Source organism: Cajanus cajan, chromosome 11 (assembly GCF_000230855.2).
Source record: "Cajanus cajan strain Asha chromosome 11, NIPB_CcT2T_4, whole genome shotgun sequence".
NCBI classification, from domain to species: domain Eukaryota; kingdom Viridiplantae; phylum Streptophyta; class Magnoliopsida; order Fabales; family Fabaceae; genus Cajanus; species Cajanus cajan.
The window spans coordinates 8204512-8221588 of record NC_138527.1 but is presented as its reverse complement, the minus strand read 5'-3'; the positions used below and the strand labels follow the sequence as shown (position 1 = coordinate 8221588).

Sequence of the window (17077 nt, the reverse complement as noted above, 5' to 3'; positions counted from 1 at the left end):
AATATTATGGAGAATTATTATTATTATTTATTTAGACATTATTGTTTTTTTTAATTATTTTTATCTTTGACTCTTTTTAAATTTGAATGTTTGAATTTTTTTTTAAATCTTATCAAATGTCAAAACTCCACAAAATCCCACATAATCCATTAAAATCCTGATTTAAAAGTCTTGTAGAATCCATTAAAATCCTGATTTTAAATCTTGTAAAATCTTGCAAAATCTTAAAAGTCATGAAAATCCTGCAAAGTCTTTTAAAATCCGCAGGATTTTTTTCACTAAAAAAGTCCTTTAAAATCCTAATCCAATACACCCCATTAATATAATTAAATATTTATCATTTTGGTTAATTTGCACCTTGATTATCATAATTTATTTCCAACCCATTCTCAATTATATTACTTTTAATTGTTTCAAGAGAAAGACGTTAACGTTTATATTTAGGAAATATGAAGCTGAGATGAAGTTTCTAAAAGATTGTTTCCAAGTATAAATTTCCCTTAAATAATTAAATTACTACTTTTTTTCACGGATGCATTTTCCCCTTAATTTCTATAAGAATCCCATTTCAAAGTTCATTCCTACGCCTCTAGTAACTAGTATAAGGAACAATGGAAAAGAATCAAAATAAAATCTATATTGTTAGTTTAATTTTAGGTGTTAATGACAAACAGTTATTTTTATAGTCTAAAATTAGGTTTCTATTAATTATGACATTAAATACTTTTGAATTTTCATAAGATATTTGTGTTGGATTTATATTAAAGGGGTTACATCCCATAGTTTTGAAATATTTTTATACTTTAAGTTCACAAACAAATTAATATAAGAGCCACAGATGCATTCACAGGAGATAAAGACAAGTTGGAACTATAGTACTTTTATTAATTTGTGATCAAGTACACATACATCATCACACAAATAATTACTTGAATACAATATGATGAAATCACATGCCTCATAGTCCCACTTCCATATATGCATTAATAGACTGATTTTTCCTTTTAGTGTGGGTGTGTTGAGATATTAATTTGCTATATTATTATGGTACTTGAAAAAAATGAGTAATTTCGTAGTTGCCAATTGCCAAAGTTTGGATTTCAGTGACAGGTTCCATGGAAATCAAAATATTACTCGAATACAATGATTGAGCAGTATATCTATAAATAAACTATAGTAAATTGAAATGAATATTTAATAGTTGATATATTTCATTAAAAAAATGCTAAGAAACGAATTAGTGGAGGATAACAATATACAAAGAGTAACAATTATAAAATGGAGTTCAAATAATACTAAGAAGTTATATAACTATCTGCATAACAATTTTACTTCAATTGGAATTACTTAACATCATTTTTTGTCACACTCCCTATGTTTAGTAGAGAAGAAAAAATTGAAAGAAAGAAAAGAGAAAGAAAGAGAAAAGAAAAGAAATATGTTAAAAATTAAAAATTGTTTGGTAGAAGAAAGTAGAAAAGAAGTGAATAGAAGATAAATTTTTTAAAATTAATTTATATTAAATTAAATAATTTTATTTCAGCTAATTTTACTTCTTAAGCTACTACTTTGATAATGTTTAAAATAGATAATTATTGTCTATTTAGTACGGCTTCTACTTTACTCTTTTCATTTTTTTTCTATTGTTTTTAAGGTTATGTACAAGAATTAAGAAAATGATTAATATTTTAATTTTTTAAAATATTTATTACCTATTTTCTTGTTATACCCATTAGGTGGTCAGAGAAGAAATAAGTACATTAAAAAATGAATAAACACATTATTTAATAAACATACATTAATTATCAAAAATAAAAAAAAAAAAATTATTATGCAACCTTTTAGCTTATATCAATTATTGGATATATAGATCTCATGGTGTATTATGTCAAATTGTGGGCTGTTCAGTTTATGAATATGGTACTAAGTACTAACCGGAAAATTTTGTTTTTAATCCATAAAATACTAAAATGGTTCATTTTATTATAAGTTGTGAGACCTTTTTTTAAATCATTTATACAAAAATGTGTAATTTACTGGGTCAAGTAGTTTCTTTTTAACTTGGGCCCGCATTTCAGTGCCAAATTATACCTTTTTAGGTTCTTCCACTTTAAGTAATTAAATTTTTGTTAGTTTGTATAATTTGACATGTGTACAAATTATTCAAATTTGTAATGTTTATTCCTTTTTAAGGTGGTTTTTTAATTTGCGTATTTTTAATGCTTCGTTGAGTTCTACATGTAAACCTACAATTGTATATATGTATTGATGTATTGATACACGTCGAAACCTTTTAAATATATTAATTTATGATTTTTTTTTTATATTTTTAAATTATTATTATGAATCTATTAATGAGTTACATACTCTTTTCTTTTCTTTTTTAATGAAAAATGAATGTATTTTTCAGGGTAACTATAACTAATTAATGCTCATTAGTTGATAAAATTCTTTATTAAATTCTTAGTAATCCCTATATGAACAAAAATATGCTCAAATTTTTTTAATTGAAATATAAATAAATTTTAATTAAGTTAATTTTATTTAATGTTTGTTATTCAAAAATATACTGAAGACAACAAATGAGACACTATTTACAATAAAGACGGTTCAAAATATTTTAGAAAAAATAATACATGTTTCATGTAAATTATAAAAATTAAATATAATTAATTAATTTTATTAATTTGTATATTTTTTATTTTATTTATAAATTTAGAGAAAATAGTCATTAAATATAATAACCACTTACACAATTTAATTTAATTCTATGATGTCTTTATAATAAAATTTTAAATCATAATATTATTAATTAGAATTAATTATTTAAACTACTTTTAATGTTGTTGATAAATTAGGTATTTTTTAAAAGAAAAATAATACAATAGTAATTAATTAATTTAGAAACTACTTTTCTTTTATAAAAAATATATTTCTCATCTCTTATATTATTCATTAGTGTTAGTTTAGTCTTACATTAATTATTTGAATCAATTTAATTTTATATTTTTAAAATGTATATCAAAATTTTCATCTTTTTAATTTAAATACTTAATGAATGTAGCACATGTCACATGGCATAACTACATGACATGCGTCATATTCGTTAAGTATTTAAACGGACAGAAAATCAAACATTAACATACATTTTAAAGATAAAACAAAGCGTGTGTTTGGTTCAGATTTTAAACATGATTTATCACATCAAAATGAAAGCTATCAGTGATAGCTTTTATATTTTAGACGTGATTTTTGCTTTGATTCACGTTTTGGACGTGTTATCAAACATGCACTAAATGCATATTTGGAAACACATTAGAAAGTAGAGAATCGCGTCAATTCATCTAAAAAAAATGTAGAAGTTATAACTATTAGCTTCTGGTTAAACGTGAAAAATTACATACAAAATGTAACCAAACATACTATAAATTGATTCAAATAATTAATATAAGAATAAAGTGAAAATAATAAGTATTATAAGCAGTGTTTAAAAAACCGGACCGAACCGGCCGGTCGGACCGGTTGGACCGGGAATCGGTGGTCCAGCCGGTCCGAACCTTAAGTTGGATCGGTTATGCAGTCGACCCGTTTCAAACCGGATTGAACCGGTCAATTTTTCGGTTCAACTGGTGAACCGGTGGGTCAAACCGGTTCAACCACTTTTTTTTTTTTTTTATAATTTTCTTAAGGTACCATAAACCACAAAAATAATAATGAAAATTGAATCTTTTAATGGAAGAACAAAGATTCTTGTTAAATATAACAATGACTACTTGTTCTAATGTATTTGTTTATATAATATACAACTTAAATAACTTTTATAGTATATTATTAATTTTATATTATATATTTAATAATATAATATATATGTAGATATTACATATATTATTTTGTGATATCAATTACAAGCATATTATATATGTACATATTATTTATATTTTTAATTTGTATTAATCTACAGTTTAACATATAATTTTTTTTATATTTTTTTACAAAATAAAAATAAAAATAATTTTAAATAAGATAAAAAATTAAAATTTAAAATAAGATATGAATTTATTAAAATTTATAAGTATAAAATATATTTAATATAAATATTTTTTAATAAAAATAAATAAAAATCGAGTCATGCGGTTCAACTAGTGACCCACTGGTTCAACTTTTAACCCACTGACCCAGTACCTTAACTGGTTTGATGACCGGTCCGGTTTTTAAAACTATGATTATATTATTATAAGGAGAAAAAAAATGTTTTGATTCTTTTATACAGCGTAGCTTAGTCACACTTTGAGTGTGAACTTTTTGATGAGAATCAGAATACATAAACGTAATCGTGGATAGTGTGAAACGTTCTCATCGAATACAGAAGCCAATGGTGCATGAAACGCTCCTCAATTTCCCAAACCTGGAAGCGACGAATTACTGAAATTCAAGAAGAAAAAGAGTGTCTGAAACTGTGTTGGAATATGGGCATAAGCTGCAGACAAGGGCACTTGCTACGACCCACTTTTCACATCAGAGAATCAACCACAGCGTTTGCGATTACGCCTGCACTAAGGTCTTTCTTCCTCTTTCTTATTCCGCAGTAAAACGCAGCGTTTCATTTCATTGCTTTCTCAAAACCTCCCCTAATTTGCTTCATTTCTTACAGCCTCTCACTACCGCCGTCAAATTCAAAAGTCAGGTAAAATACTCATTTTTTCGGAAAATGTTTTTTTTTTTCCTCTCTTCATATCGAATTCTCCGTCCTTGATAAAAAAAACATCTCTGGAAGGGCTTGTAGAAGGAAAAATTAGAAAGGAAGAATGAAATATGAATTAGGATGTACTTATGCTAATTTGTCTCATATAACTTTTTCAAAAAAATTATAAATAGCTTATGGAGAATGGTCTCCACTTAGGTCCACCACTACTTATGGAAAAAAAATTATTTTGTTTTATTTTTTCATTTTTTTTTGTCCCAAAATTACTTTTGAAAAAGTTTATCCAAACATGCATATGTTAACTTAATATAATTCTCACATAGGGTACAGTGAAAAGTAATAGTAAGCAAGTTCTATTTTTAAAGTAAAATTAAGCATATTCCTTGCTACTGTTACAAGGTGATATATCAACAAGGGTTGGGTCTAGCAAAATGTGATAGTCCCTCATATTATGACAAATCAAGGTTTGAATGGATAGGTGTCCACATTTAAAATTCCACAATGTTACAAACAAGATTGTCGCAGAAGAAATATAGCTTTGGTAAACTACAGCAAATTTGGTGATAATATATAAATTTGGTGATAATATATATGGAACTGGCTTGACAATACTTATATTTTTTTATTTTATTTTAAATCATGTGTATGGATCAATTGGTGCTGTTTGTGTATTAATCCTGTCCTGGTAATTAGAATTAAATAATCAGTTACGTATGCTATTGATTAAATGTGTGGAAACTCATTGAACAGTGTGTTTGCTGTACCTAGATGGTAATATTTCCATAGTCCACTTGATAGATCATGTATTTTATGATTGATTTGTTTTACATTGTGTACAAGTGCAGGAAGGTTGTTAAAATGTCTGCAACTGAAGTCACGAGCCCTCAGATATCATTTGAGTCCTTTGCCATAAAGCCCCCTGAGCACCCAACTTACGATTTGAAGGGCATTATCAAGTTAGCGCTTGCAGAAGATGCTGGGGATCGAGGTTTATTTCTGAACTTTCTTCTAAGTTCTTGCACTAGCTGCCATGTTTGTTTCTGACTTTAAATTTTTTTTGAAATGTTATCTTCACTGTTTATTGTAAGCAAGCTGTAAGTGTAAATTCTTCTGTGCTGTTGGGCTTGTGCAAGTAAACAATACTGATACATACTATGTAGTCTGTTGTTTGGTAGTTATAGAGTATTCATGGCATTAGGTATCAATGTTGCTTCAATTGTAGGTGATGTAACATGCATGGCTACCATTCCATTGGACATGGAAGTGGAAGCTTATTTTTTGGCAAAGGAGGATGGCATCATTGCTGGAATAGCACTTGCAGAGATGATATTTCATGAGGTTGATCCTTCTTTGAAGGTATGAAAACAATATGCAAATGGTCTATCATTATATGTAAGGTTGGTACTTGGCTGAACCATTGTAGGATTTCTTGCAAATATCAGGTGGAGTGGTGTAAAAATGATGGAGATTTTGTCCATAAAGGGCTACAGTTTGGAAAAGTTCATGGTAAGATAATTATTTGGAAAATATAATTACAAAAGCAAGTGGAATAAAGTGAATTTTCATTTGTAATTAATTCATCAATGGCTTATGCTGATCATCAGTAAGTTGTGTGCAGGACGGGCACATAACATTGTTGTAGCTGAAAGAGTAGTGCTAAACTTTATGCAGAGGATGAGTGGCATTGCCACTTTAACAAAGGTAATCTGTTGTTTTCTTAAATCTTCTTCTTTTGTTAAATTTTCTGCGTTATTCTTACAATTAACTAATTGATTGCAACAAAAATCATGCCGAACATAGTTAGCTAACATTATATGCTGTTTTAAAGATCTCTGTAAGGCTATTGACAAGATTTGATGTCAATTACTACAATAGTTGGGCTTCTGAAAATGATTTACTTGGGTTTTTAGCTATTCTGTCTAGAGCATAGTTATCATGCCATAGCAGTATTCAATGCCTTGTCATATCTTCTTGCACTATGTACATGTGTATAGCTGACTTTAAACGTAACAATCCAGAACTATCTGAGATGAAACAAGCCTTTCACTTGTTGAAGATGAGTTCTTTCCAGTCTGGGAGAATAGACGCAGAAGAATAATTACTTTAAAATTCCATTAGCTGTTTTAGGTGCATAGTTATCATTTTGAGTGGTTTTACAAATATAATTTTTTTTATTAATTATTATTTAAAATTATGATAATAATGCTTCTTACAACTGTGTTTGTAAATATAATGAAAATAACGTTGTCAAAAATATGAAAACTAAGTTAACTTATGTTATGAATTCAAATTTAATGTAAAAAAATGGTAATGTGTTACATCTAACTTGACCCAGTAATTAGTGAAATTATGCTTTATTATCATAATTCTTGACTGCATTACAGATTTAGTGCTTTTCCACAGGCAATGGCAAATGCAGCATACCCTGCTTATATGTTGGAGACTCGAAAAACTGCTCCAGGTTTACGCTTGGTGGATAAGTGGGCGGTCTGAACTTTGGATCACTTCCTTGCAATGGTTAATCATTTATACTTTTACGCATAGAGTTTACCCAATAAGCTAGTGTACATCTGCTTCTATAGGTATTAATTGGTGGAGGTCGGAATCATAGGATGGGTTTGTTTGATATGGTGATGATAAAAGATAATCATATATCAGCAGCTGGAGGTGTTATGGATGCCCTTAAAGCTGTTGACCTGTATCTGGAGCAAAATAATCTCCAAATGGAGGTTGAGGTAGTTTTCTCTTTCATTGTTTTTCACATTTCTTTTCCTTTTCCATTACGGGTTCTTATTGGTTTTTTCTCAACTTTGAAAGTTCATGAAAACTGTGATGCCTGCCAAATTCCACTGACTTATTAGCAGTTTCTGTGAGTTTTAAGATTTTAAATGATTCCTTGTCAAGTTTGCTACATGATAAATTAATAACTATATGTGGAACAAATTTGTTGTGCAACAAGATGATAGGAACAGATTTTACTGATAAGTAATAAGGGAGTATAATTCCTTGCTATAGTAAAAATCACTCTTCATTACGCTGAAAACCAGATGACATATATAGAAAGCAACACCTGTGGATTGTCAAGCGTTAGCTTCCTTCCTTCCATATTCCTCATTAAAGGATTGACTGGTTACCCGTCACCCCCTTGCAGCCCTTTTATTTTTTCTTTTACCTGGTTTTACCTCTATTCCCTCCTACCTGCCACATGTGTGGTTGTTGCATTTGAAATTCTCGTCCCTACTGCCTTAGTTACTGTATCAGGCACAATGATACTCCCATCTAAAATTCAGCTTGTCCTCGATGTGAAGGTTTTGGTTAATGCCTTGTAACTGCTGACATAACATCTATGTTTTTTCCAGGTTGAGACCAGGACTCTTGAGGAAGTCAAAGAAGTGTTGCATTATTCATCCCAAACAAAGACTTCTTTGACTAGAATAATGCTGGATAATATGGTTGTACCTCTACCAAATGGAGATGTGGACATATCTATGCTAAAAGAAGCTGTGCAATTGGTTAACGGGAGATATGAGACCGAGGTATTTACAACTATATTTGCTAGTTTAACTTTAACCTTTACAGTATATTTTGGATTATTTGTTAGAATAAATGATGCAGAATACTTTTGTAATGGTTTCATATTTTTTTTATTTCTATTATTTTTTGTGTTGTTTTTCAATCTGTTTAGAAACTAGCATGTCTACTCAGTTGTCTATTCTTCAAAGTAGTGGATGGAAATGCCTTCAGCAATATGTAAACTAAAAAATTATGGGTTTACACGTTGGCCGGTTGGTCTTGAGGTCATATTTTTACAAGTTCATGCAGTGAAAGATGGTGCTACAATCGTTTTTGTTATCACCAGCTTGCTAAGTCATATTCCCTTTTTCCTTTGGACTAGTAGTTAGCTTTTCTTGCATTATTGTGTTCATTATTAATTTAGGCCACTTGATAATTTCAGAATCCCAGATATTATGTGGATATCATAATTTTGGACGGGAATCACTTTGGTAACTAATTTCTTGTGTCATTTTTGTACTGTCAGGCATCAGGCAATGTCACACTAGATACTGTACATAAAATCGGGCAAAGTGGAGTGACCTACATTTCTAGGTAAACTTTAAGTTTGGTAGTTTCACAGCACTTCATAGCATGATATTATAACACATTTTCCTTCCATTTCTGCCTGTGTTCTTAAACTCACCATTTTAAATGGGAATTGTTTTTAACATTGTGAAAGTAAATTGAGACTGCTGGATCAAAGACATAAAATTACCTCATTTAGAGAGATTCTGCTCTCGGAACTCATATCTCAAGTAGTGATGTCTCTGATCGAAACGTTCACAACATAAATATCTGGAATAGGAGTATAGAATTGTGGTTCTCTTCTTTTATTGGATTAGGAGATTGAGAACAGGGAATCAATATATAGTATATGTCTAACATGTTTGTTAGTTCCTACAAAATGACATTTTAGTTTGACTCCCTGAAAAAAAAGTTATTAGTTTTTGTCCTCGTAAATTTAATTCTTTGGTTAACGATTCCTTTAGTGAAGATATGACATGCATTTAGACATACCACATTACACATAACGTGCTATCTTAGAGTGGTTGTTGGCATGGCATGGCTAGATGTACGTTATTTCATCACAAAATGATAATAAGACCATTTAAAAAAATATATATTTATGAGGACTAAAACCACCAAATCTTTTTGTACGGATTAAAACTAACACTTACCACCACATTTATAAGAATTAAAAAAAAAAAAAAAAACCTAATAAAGATAATACATGGAAATATGGAATCAAGATTTTAAATTACATTTGCTATTTTGTTGCTGAAAATTGTGGACAAATGGGGTTGATGCAGCTGCAATCCACGACTCAAAATCTTGATCTTGCGGTTAAAATGGTGATAGTAGACCATTTTCTAAAACCTTGCATGGAATATAACTCTTGAATGTTAGCAAATGCGTCAATAGATGCCCTGTTTTTTATAAATTAGAATCTTCTGCATCATATATGTATGAATCCTTTCGTGCTTTTATGAAGTCATGATTGCAATGGTTTTTCTATTTTGGCAAAGCATGTTGTTTAAGAAACTCGCATACGGTACTATTTATCCTTTTGTCGAGCTTTTGCAACATATTCTAATATATTCGTTCCTACATAATTCGTTAAATTGAGTGAAAAGGCTTAAATATGTTTAATTTCTAATTTTAAAGTGAGTTTATTTTTGGTTCCTTAAATTTAAAATTATTTTATAAGTCCTTGTAAATTTCAAAAATCTTGTTTTAATTCTTTTTCATATCATTAGAATAACATATCTGAAAGTGATAAATTGAGAGCATTAATTGAGTTTAATATTATGTTTTCATTAATTAAAATACTAGTAGGTTGATTTTGTATAATAATATTTGATAGATTCTCAAAAAAATAAATAAAGTATAAAGATTAAAATAATTTTTTTAAAAAAATTACAAAGATTAAAAAATATCAGTTTAAATTTAAAAAATTAAAAATAAATATATCTTAAATTTTATAGACTAAAAACATATTTAAGTTTATTAAAAATTATACAATTATAAGTGGAGTTATAAGGAGTAAAACTCATAATTTTATGATTTTTAATAAATTCCAACAAATAATAATAATAAAAAAATATATCGCCAAGATTTCTCGTTCTTGAAGATATTACCATACACTGATGTAGCTTTTTGACAGTGGTTCGTTGACTCATTCTGTGAAAGCACTAGACATCTCCCTCAAAATTGATACCGAATTGGCACTCAGAGTTGGAAGACGCACCGGACGAGCTTGATTTTCCTTCTTAAGATATTATCTATCTAGAGTCCTCACTCTGCTGCATGCATATCTTGTATCAGCTATTTTCTTTCGGTTCTGTGTGACCTTCTTGAAGTAACGAATAGCTACTCAAATGAAATATGCAAGCAGTTACTGAAACACTTCATCTCTGATTAATAAGAATTCTTGTGTTCTCTGTTATCCGAAACACCTTCAAATCTACAATAATGGTTTTCAATTCATGATGGTGTTGTGCATGATCGGCAATTGCTTGTAGGAGAGAGGAGTTTTAACAATTTGAAATCATGTATTATATATTATATTCAAGATTAAACATAATATTAAATTATTTGAATAGTTATAAAATATAATTTAATATTAATTAATTACTTATATTTTAAATAACTTAAACTGTTAAAATGTCACCAACATGTTGTTGGGCCATGCTTGAGGAATTTAATATCTCAAGTAATGTGACTAATGCCTCATGTCCAAACGAGGGTTGTTGCTGCAGGTTCACCGAGCCAAGGACCAAATCAATTACTAAGAATTAGCTCTGATTTTATGTTTTTGCTTTTATTTTTTAAGTTAATTCTAGATTTCATGTTCAATAAATTACTATGTAGTTCTGAAATACATAAATTTTAATTAGTCTCTATATAACATGTAATAAAGTATTATTTTTGTAAATCGAAAAATTTAAATACATATATGTAAAGATTAGTTGGTAGTATAAACACTTAGTGAAGGCCTACCTAATATATTTTTTTTCTTTCTCTACCCTTATGGTTCTCCCAATAATGTACATATCATTTAGGGAATAATGTTATTAAGTTCACAGTTATTCACAACTAAGGTACCTGAACTACATTTTACTGTTGAGTGAAACTAATATAAGCAAACACCCATATAATTATTGCAACCGTTTTGTGACTCATAAATATATAGTGGAAAATGTAAACAACATCACTCTTATATATTTAACTAAGCACCAGGAAGCTCATTCCTTTTGTGAGATACTCTCCCCGGCTAGCACCAACACTGAAGGCTTCGCTGTGTTTTCAAGGCTAATAATGTAAATAACTAGTCACGAAGCCACAGCTATTGTGCTCCCTCCTTCACTGATTGGCATAAAACTCACCCTTTTCTGCAAGAATTGTTAATCCAAAACCAACAATTTAGTGGGTATCTACAAACTCTTTTAATCATGTTGATATGATGTATTAGCTACAAATTGTATATAGATATAATGAATGCATACAAATGTGTACAGAATAATTTTATTTTCGCAACCACTCTTTCATAAATAATAATAGTCACCATGCAAGTTTGTATTTAGAAGCTATAAATACACGATATCTGTGGAAGAATCTTTATCCCGTGCAGACCCAACAACTTGAAAAGGACACAGGGCTTAACCCTTTGAAAATCAATATATTGTATACATGAAATATTTAATGTTTAATCTTCCATAATATTTTGCTTGTCGTCAACTAAATGAATATGAATGGAAATGAATTTGTTCTTAACTATGTTTTCTTAGAATTGTTCAGATGGTTACTGCAGGTCATGTCATTGATCTTTGATTTATGACGTGAATTCATTACTCAGTAGGTTAATTAGCATTGATATAAATATAAAACAGTACGTAGGTTGAAGTTAGTTGACATAATTTTCAATGTTAAAATAATCGATAACGATATATATGTTAATAAAAACATTATTTTAATAATTAAAAAATGTTCAAAATTCATGCGTCCATATAATGTTCAGCATTGGTTCATCTTTCCTTACTATACATGCTGGTAAAATATCTCACGAACTTTCAAGTTCATAAGAAGAACAAATGTCCCTGAAACGATTGCTAGTGCTAAAATTTTATAAGCAAAGCTCCTAAATTGTGGTATTATATTAGTTATATATGTAGAAGATTTTATAATGTAATGTATTGTATGCATATTGCTATTAGTAGCGCAATTATTGTTGTGGATAATAAAATAAAATTAATTCAATGGATATATAATTGGTATTTTAATGATCATCATACAACTTGTATCACTATATATAATACATCTCTAATATCTATATAGATCATTCCTGGCCAACTTGTATATTTATTTGATATTAATTAAAAATAAAAAGTAGTACTTAAAAGTGGATTATAATTTTATATGCTAAGCAATATTTAAAAGAAAAACTAACATTTTAAATAAGAAATAATTATTAATTAATGGTTTTATCTTTTATGTTTATCTGAAAATATATAATGATTAGCAAAATGTCTTTAAATATATTTCTCTACGTTTTATATTTTTCTATAAATCATTGCACAAGCGATAATGAATAATATATGGAATAACTAAAGCAACCATTTCTGTTTATAATAATACAGATGATGATTGCACCCGCTACGTCAACTCGCTGCATTAGAACATAAGGAGAGTCGATACACTAAGCATTGACTCAAATGTAACACGAATAATAACGTAAGAAATATGTGCACTCCTTTCGTTAAATAAATGGCAAATTTGAACTCTGTTGAGCTTATTGTAAGATAAACGACATTACGTAAACTTGATAGTTGCTATGTGAATGATTAAATTACTATCCAATAATCAAAACATAAAAAGTAAAGACAAAACTGTGAAGTTGGTTTGTGAAAAGAATAATACTATGTTTGGTAGAGTGATATTGACTATCCCAAGTTTACGGTGTATTTTCTTAAAAAAGTGTTATAAACATATATTTAACGAGTACAGTGATTGAAGACAAATGAGTAGTTGTGGTTTGTATACTTTATTTGGTAATTGAGAAGTGTAAGAGAAAAGAATGGAAGAAAAAAAAGTGTGTGAAAGTGAATAAATAAGTGTTGTTCGGTAACAAAAAATAATAATAATTGAGGGACTCATAAAAAAGCTCCTCTTAATATAAAGGATGAGAATTTTGCAGGAAATTTAGTGGCCATTTAATTAATTATTTTGGAAGATTTTTTTCTTACCATTTAATATTTCCTTTGAAAAATTATAAAATTTACTAGAGTGATATTTTAAAATTTAATAAAGATAAATGGCTTTCATATAAATTGTAACTAGTTTTCATAAAACAATCCTAAAAATCAAACTGAATGAACTCAAATTATATTCATGAGTTTAAATTCATGATATAAAACAAGACAAACAAGTTATATGAATTCCTCTTCCAAACGCCGCGCCCTACAGTTTTCTAAAATTTCATTTAATCTATCATTATTATTTGTAAAAAAAATTATAATAATTTGTTATTTATATTTCTTCTTATTCCCTCTATTTATTATAACCAAACAACACTCAAGTAAAAAAAAAAAAAAAAAAAACGAAAAGTGAGCAAGGATATAGTCTAGAGTTAAATACAAAAAATGCTTTTTAAAATCAAGATCAAACTTGCACAAAACAAGAGTCATAAGCATCTACATTTGTTACAATGCTTTTGGATAGTTTTTTCATAAATATTTTTAGAAAAATAAAAAGATATTTTATAAGTTAAATTTATTTAATGTATTTAAATTTTTTTAAAAAAGTTAAATAATATTTTTTTTATATGTAGCTGACATTTTGGTAATTGGAAACAAGAAAATTTAAGGGAAAAAAAAACTTCGAAAGGTAAAATATCAGTCATTTTAGTTCATATTTCAAGAAAACACGTCACGTAAATAATAATATTAATATATTTAAAGACTAAAAAATACTACTAAATAGATAAATTTAAAATGAAACATTTAAAACTCTCGTAAATTTGTTTAAAATTTCCTTACTTCGATGAAAGAACGGGTGACACACTTTCGTAGACATGAACCGTGCTTTACTCAAAACTTTATCAAACTATCTTGATTAGAGAGAAAGAGCCCCTATCTCTTTCATTTTTTTTATTTATTTTAAAAATGGTAGGTAATTAATAGACAAATACGAGTAATTTTAGTGTCAAAAGAGATTAATTTTTTTTTACAAAGGATAAAACTAAATATAAATGCATCCACTAAAAAAAATAATTTATTTGAAAAAAAAAATGTCTATTATCTATTTGAATCTGTGCAAATAACAAGATCCTCAAGTCACTTAATCAAGTAATCAAAATTTAAATTTTAACTTGTATGAACACAGAAAACTCAAATTAAAATAAAATATTTATCTATTTGGTATCTATCAAATTCTCCAAAAAAAAAAAATAATCTTATCCTAAAAAAAAAAATTGTGTAGTGTGTACTGAAGTTGTTGGGATATAAACAAGTTCCACGTCGATAAAATATGATAAAAAATAATAATTTATATAACACAAAAATATTTCAATGATTAAGAAACTTTTTAGGTAATGACCAAAAATAAAATCATGTGGACTAAGACTCAAAATAGGCAGATAATATCTCATAATTATAAAGTATGTTTGCATAATAAAATTATAAAAATAACTCTCATAAAATATCCTCGATAAATAATCCCATCAGAAGTGAGCATACCTGACGTGGCTTGGAAGTTTCCCCAGCTGTGGGTTGGCAGTGACTCTGAAGGGCGCCATTGGCCATGCAGAGTCCCATAATCTTGTGGGCGGCCTCAGCCTCGGTGGCGCAGCCTTGCATGAGGCTCTCAACCTGGGCCTTGGGCAGCCTCATCTTCAGCCTCAGCCCTCCGTTCTCCGGCGGCGCCGCCTTCATGAGGGTGAGGTCGGAGGCCGACCGCCGAGCCAGCACGAGGCTCTCCAGCCTGTCCTTGGCGCTCATGTTGATCCCCGACCTCACCCTCCGCGCGGGCACCGCCGCCTCCCACGGCAGCTCCACCAGAAAGTAAAGCCTCTTGGCCCGCAGCTCCTCCTCCGGCGCCACCGGCTTCGCCCTTATCCCGTAATGCCTCACCGCCTCCGACTCCAGCAGGACCAGCCCCGGGTGCTCCCTCAACACCTCCCCTGCCCTCACCGGAGTCTTCAGCTTCATGGTCTCTCCGTCGATTTTCATCACTTTTGTCGTTTTCTTTCCCCCCAAGGCATTCCCCATTCTTAACTCAGGATAATGCTCAAGGAACTAACTAATTCAGTTCTAGTCTAACTAATACTACTGCTGTTGCTGCTACCTTTTACGTGTGTGGGTGGTTGTGGATTTATGTGTGCTTTGGTCAACAAAAGAAGCCACAGTTTCAAAAGGTTATTACATGAATTTTGACAAAACATACTAAAGATATACAATTTAACTAAACCTGGTTCAGCGATAGATGTTGATTTACGCTTAAGTAAGGTCAATGATTCGAATCCTACCTTGTGTATGCAGCCGTATTAAATTTTAGAGTCAGCTATCACACTCTCTTTGAGGTGCCTCCAACATAGCGAGAAGAAAAAAAATATACAATCTAACTGTATAGGTGTGTTAGCAACTATTTTTAAGTTCAACTCAACAGCAATTTAAGTTACACTCATAAATTTATTTATTTTTATCGAAATGCATGTTTTTTTTAAAAATATATTTTTATCCCTATAAAATTTATAAGTTTTAATTTTATTTTTTGTAAAACTTTTTCTATGTTTTTCATCCCTATAAAATAAAATTGTTGTTTTTAATTCCTATTTTTATGTAATCATTTTTTAACTATTTTTTATTTATTAAAAAGTTAAGTAACCATCTTAAATATTATTTACAATCATTATTAATATTATATTGATATTTAACACTTCTAAAAAATTTATACATCTTTAAAATAAATGTTATTTATACATCTTAAAATGATCATATAAGAACTAAAAGTAATTTAAATTTTAAAGAAATGAAAATTAAAGAAAAATATTTTATAGAAATTAAAATCAAATTTTGTTTATTTTACAAAGATAAAAAATAATATTTATAAATTTTAGAAGGATAAAAAAATAAAAAAATTAGAGAGACCATGATGAAAATCATTAACTTTATAGAGACTAAAAACATATTTTAATATTTTTCTTTTGAAAGTGGTATTGAAACATACATAGATGTAGACTTGTATTGGAGATGGATAAATGAACCGTAATTTCATTATAAACTTTGTTGTTGGTTTTAGCGTTGTATAGAATCGTGTCTATTTTTTAATATAAATTTATGATTAAACAAAAAAAGAAAAACTAAATAGAAGATATCGCTTTCGAGAGGGAAAAATAGTGGACTTGCTAATGGTTGTGATAGGGGTTTGGGTTTGGTCTTTTCTCAACAACCGTGTTTTGTTTTGTAATCTTCAACGCGAGGAGGCCCAGTCGATGATTTTAAAATGCTGCTTCGAGTTAGGTTTTGTGAGTTTTCTTATCATTTCAGCGATGGGACAAACGGTAATCACGGACGGGATAAACAATTTTTCTAAGATTGTGTTTCGATTCACCCAACAAAATTAAATATATCTTCACTCCAAAGTTTTTCAAATTTTCCATTTTCTATTATTATAACTAAATTAAATATTTCTTTTCATAAATATAACCAAATTTAGACTATTTTTACTTTATTTAGTAATGCTTTCTTTAAATACATGATTCTTTAGTAACACTATTTTCTTCTTCTTCTTTTTTTTTTTTTACATTTATAATATAGACTATGT

The 17077-nt window shown here is 29.0% G+C and overlaps 2 protein-coding genes across 2 annotated transcripts; one reads left to right on the top strand and one right to left on the bottom strand.

The window, feature by feature from the left end:
- The first annotated feature begins 4283 nt into the window (after window positions 1-4283).
- Window positions 4284-10703, top strand: QPT (quinolinate phoshoribosyltransferase). The gene is made up of 11 exons (XM_020355895.3): window positions 4284-4558; window positions 4652-4684; window positions 5548-5690; window positions 5925-6058; window positions 6145-6208; window positions 6321-6403; window positions 7106-7189; window positions 7285-7437; window positions 8062-8238; window positions 8742-8809; window positions 10422-10703. Exons 1-11 carry the CDS (start codon window positions 4380-4382, stop codon window positions 10516-10518), a joined length of 1215 nt encoding a protein of 404 aa, XP_020211484.1. The 5' UTR covers window positions 4284-4379; the 3' UTR covers window positions 10519-10703.
- Window positions 10704-11291: 588 nt separating this feature from the next.
- LOC109799564 (uncharacterized protein At1g66480) lies at window positions 11292-15617 on the bottom strand. The gene is made up of 2 exons (XM_020360149.3): window positions 14992-15617; window positions 11292-11649 (listed from the first exon to the last, which is right to left on the bottom strand). Exons 1-2 carry the CDS (start codon window positions 15520-15522, stop codon window positions 11590-11592), a joined length of 591 nt encoding a protein of 196 aa, XP_020215738.1. The 5' UTR covers window positions 15523-15617; the 3' UTR covers window positions 11292-11589.
- Between the last annotated feature and the right edge of the window lie 1460 nt (window positions 15618-17077).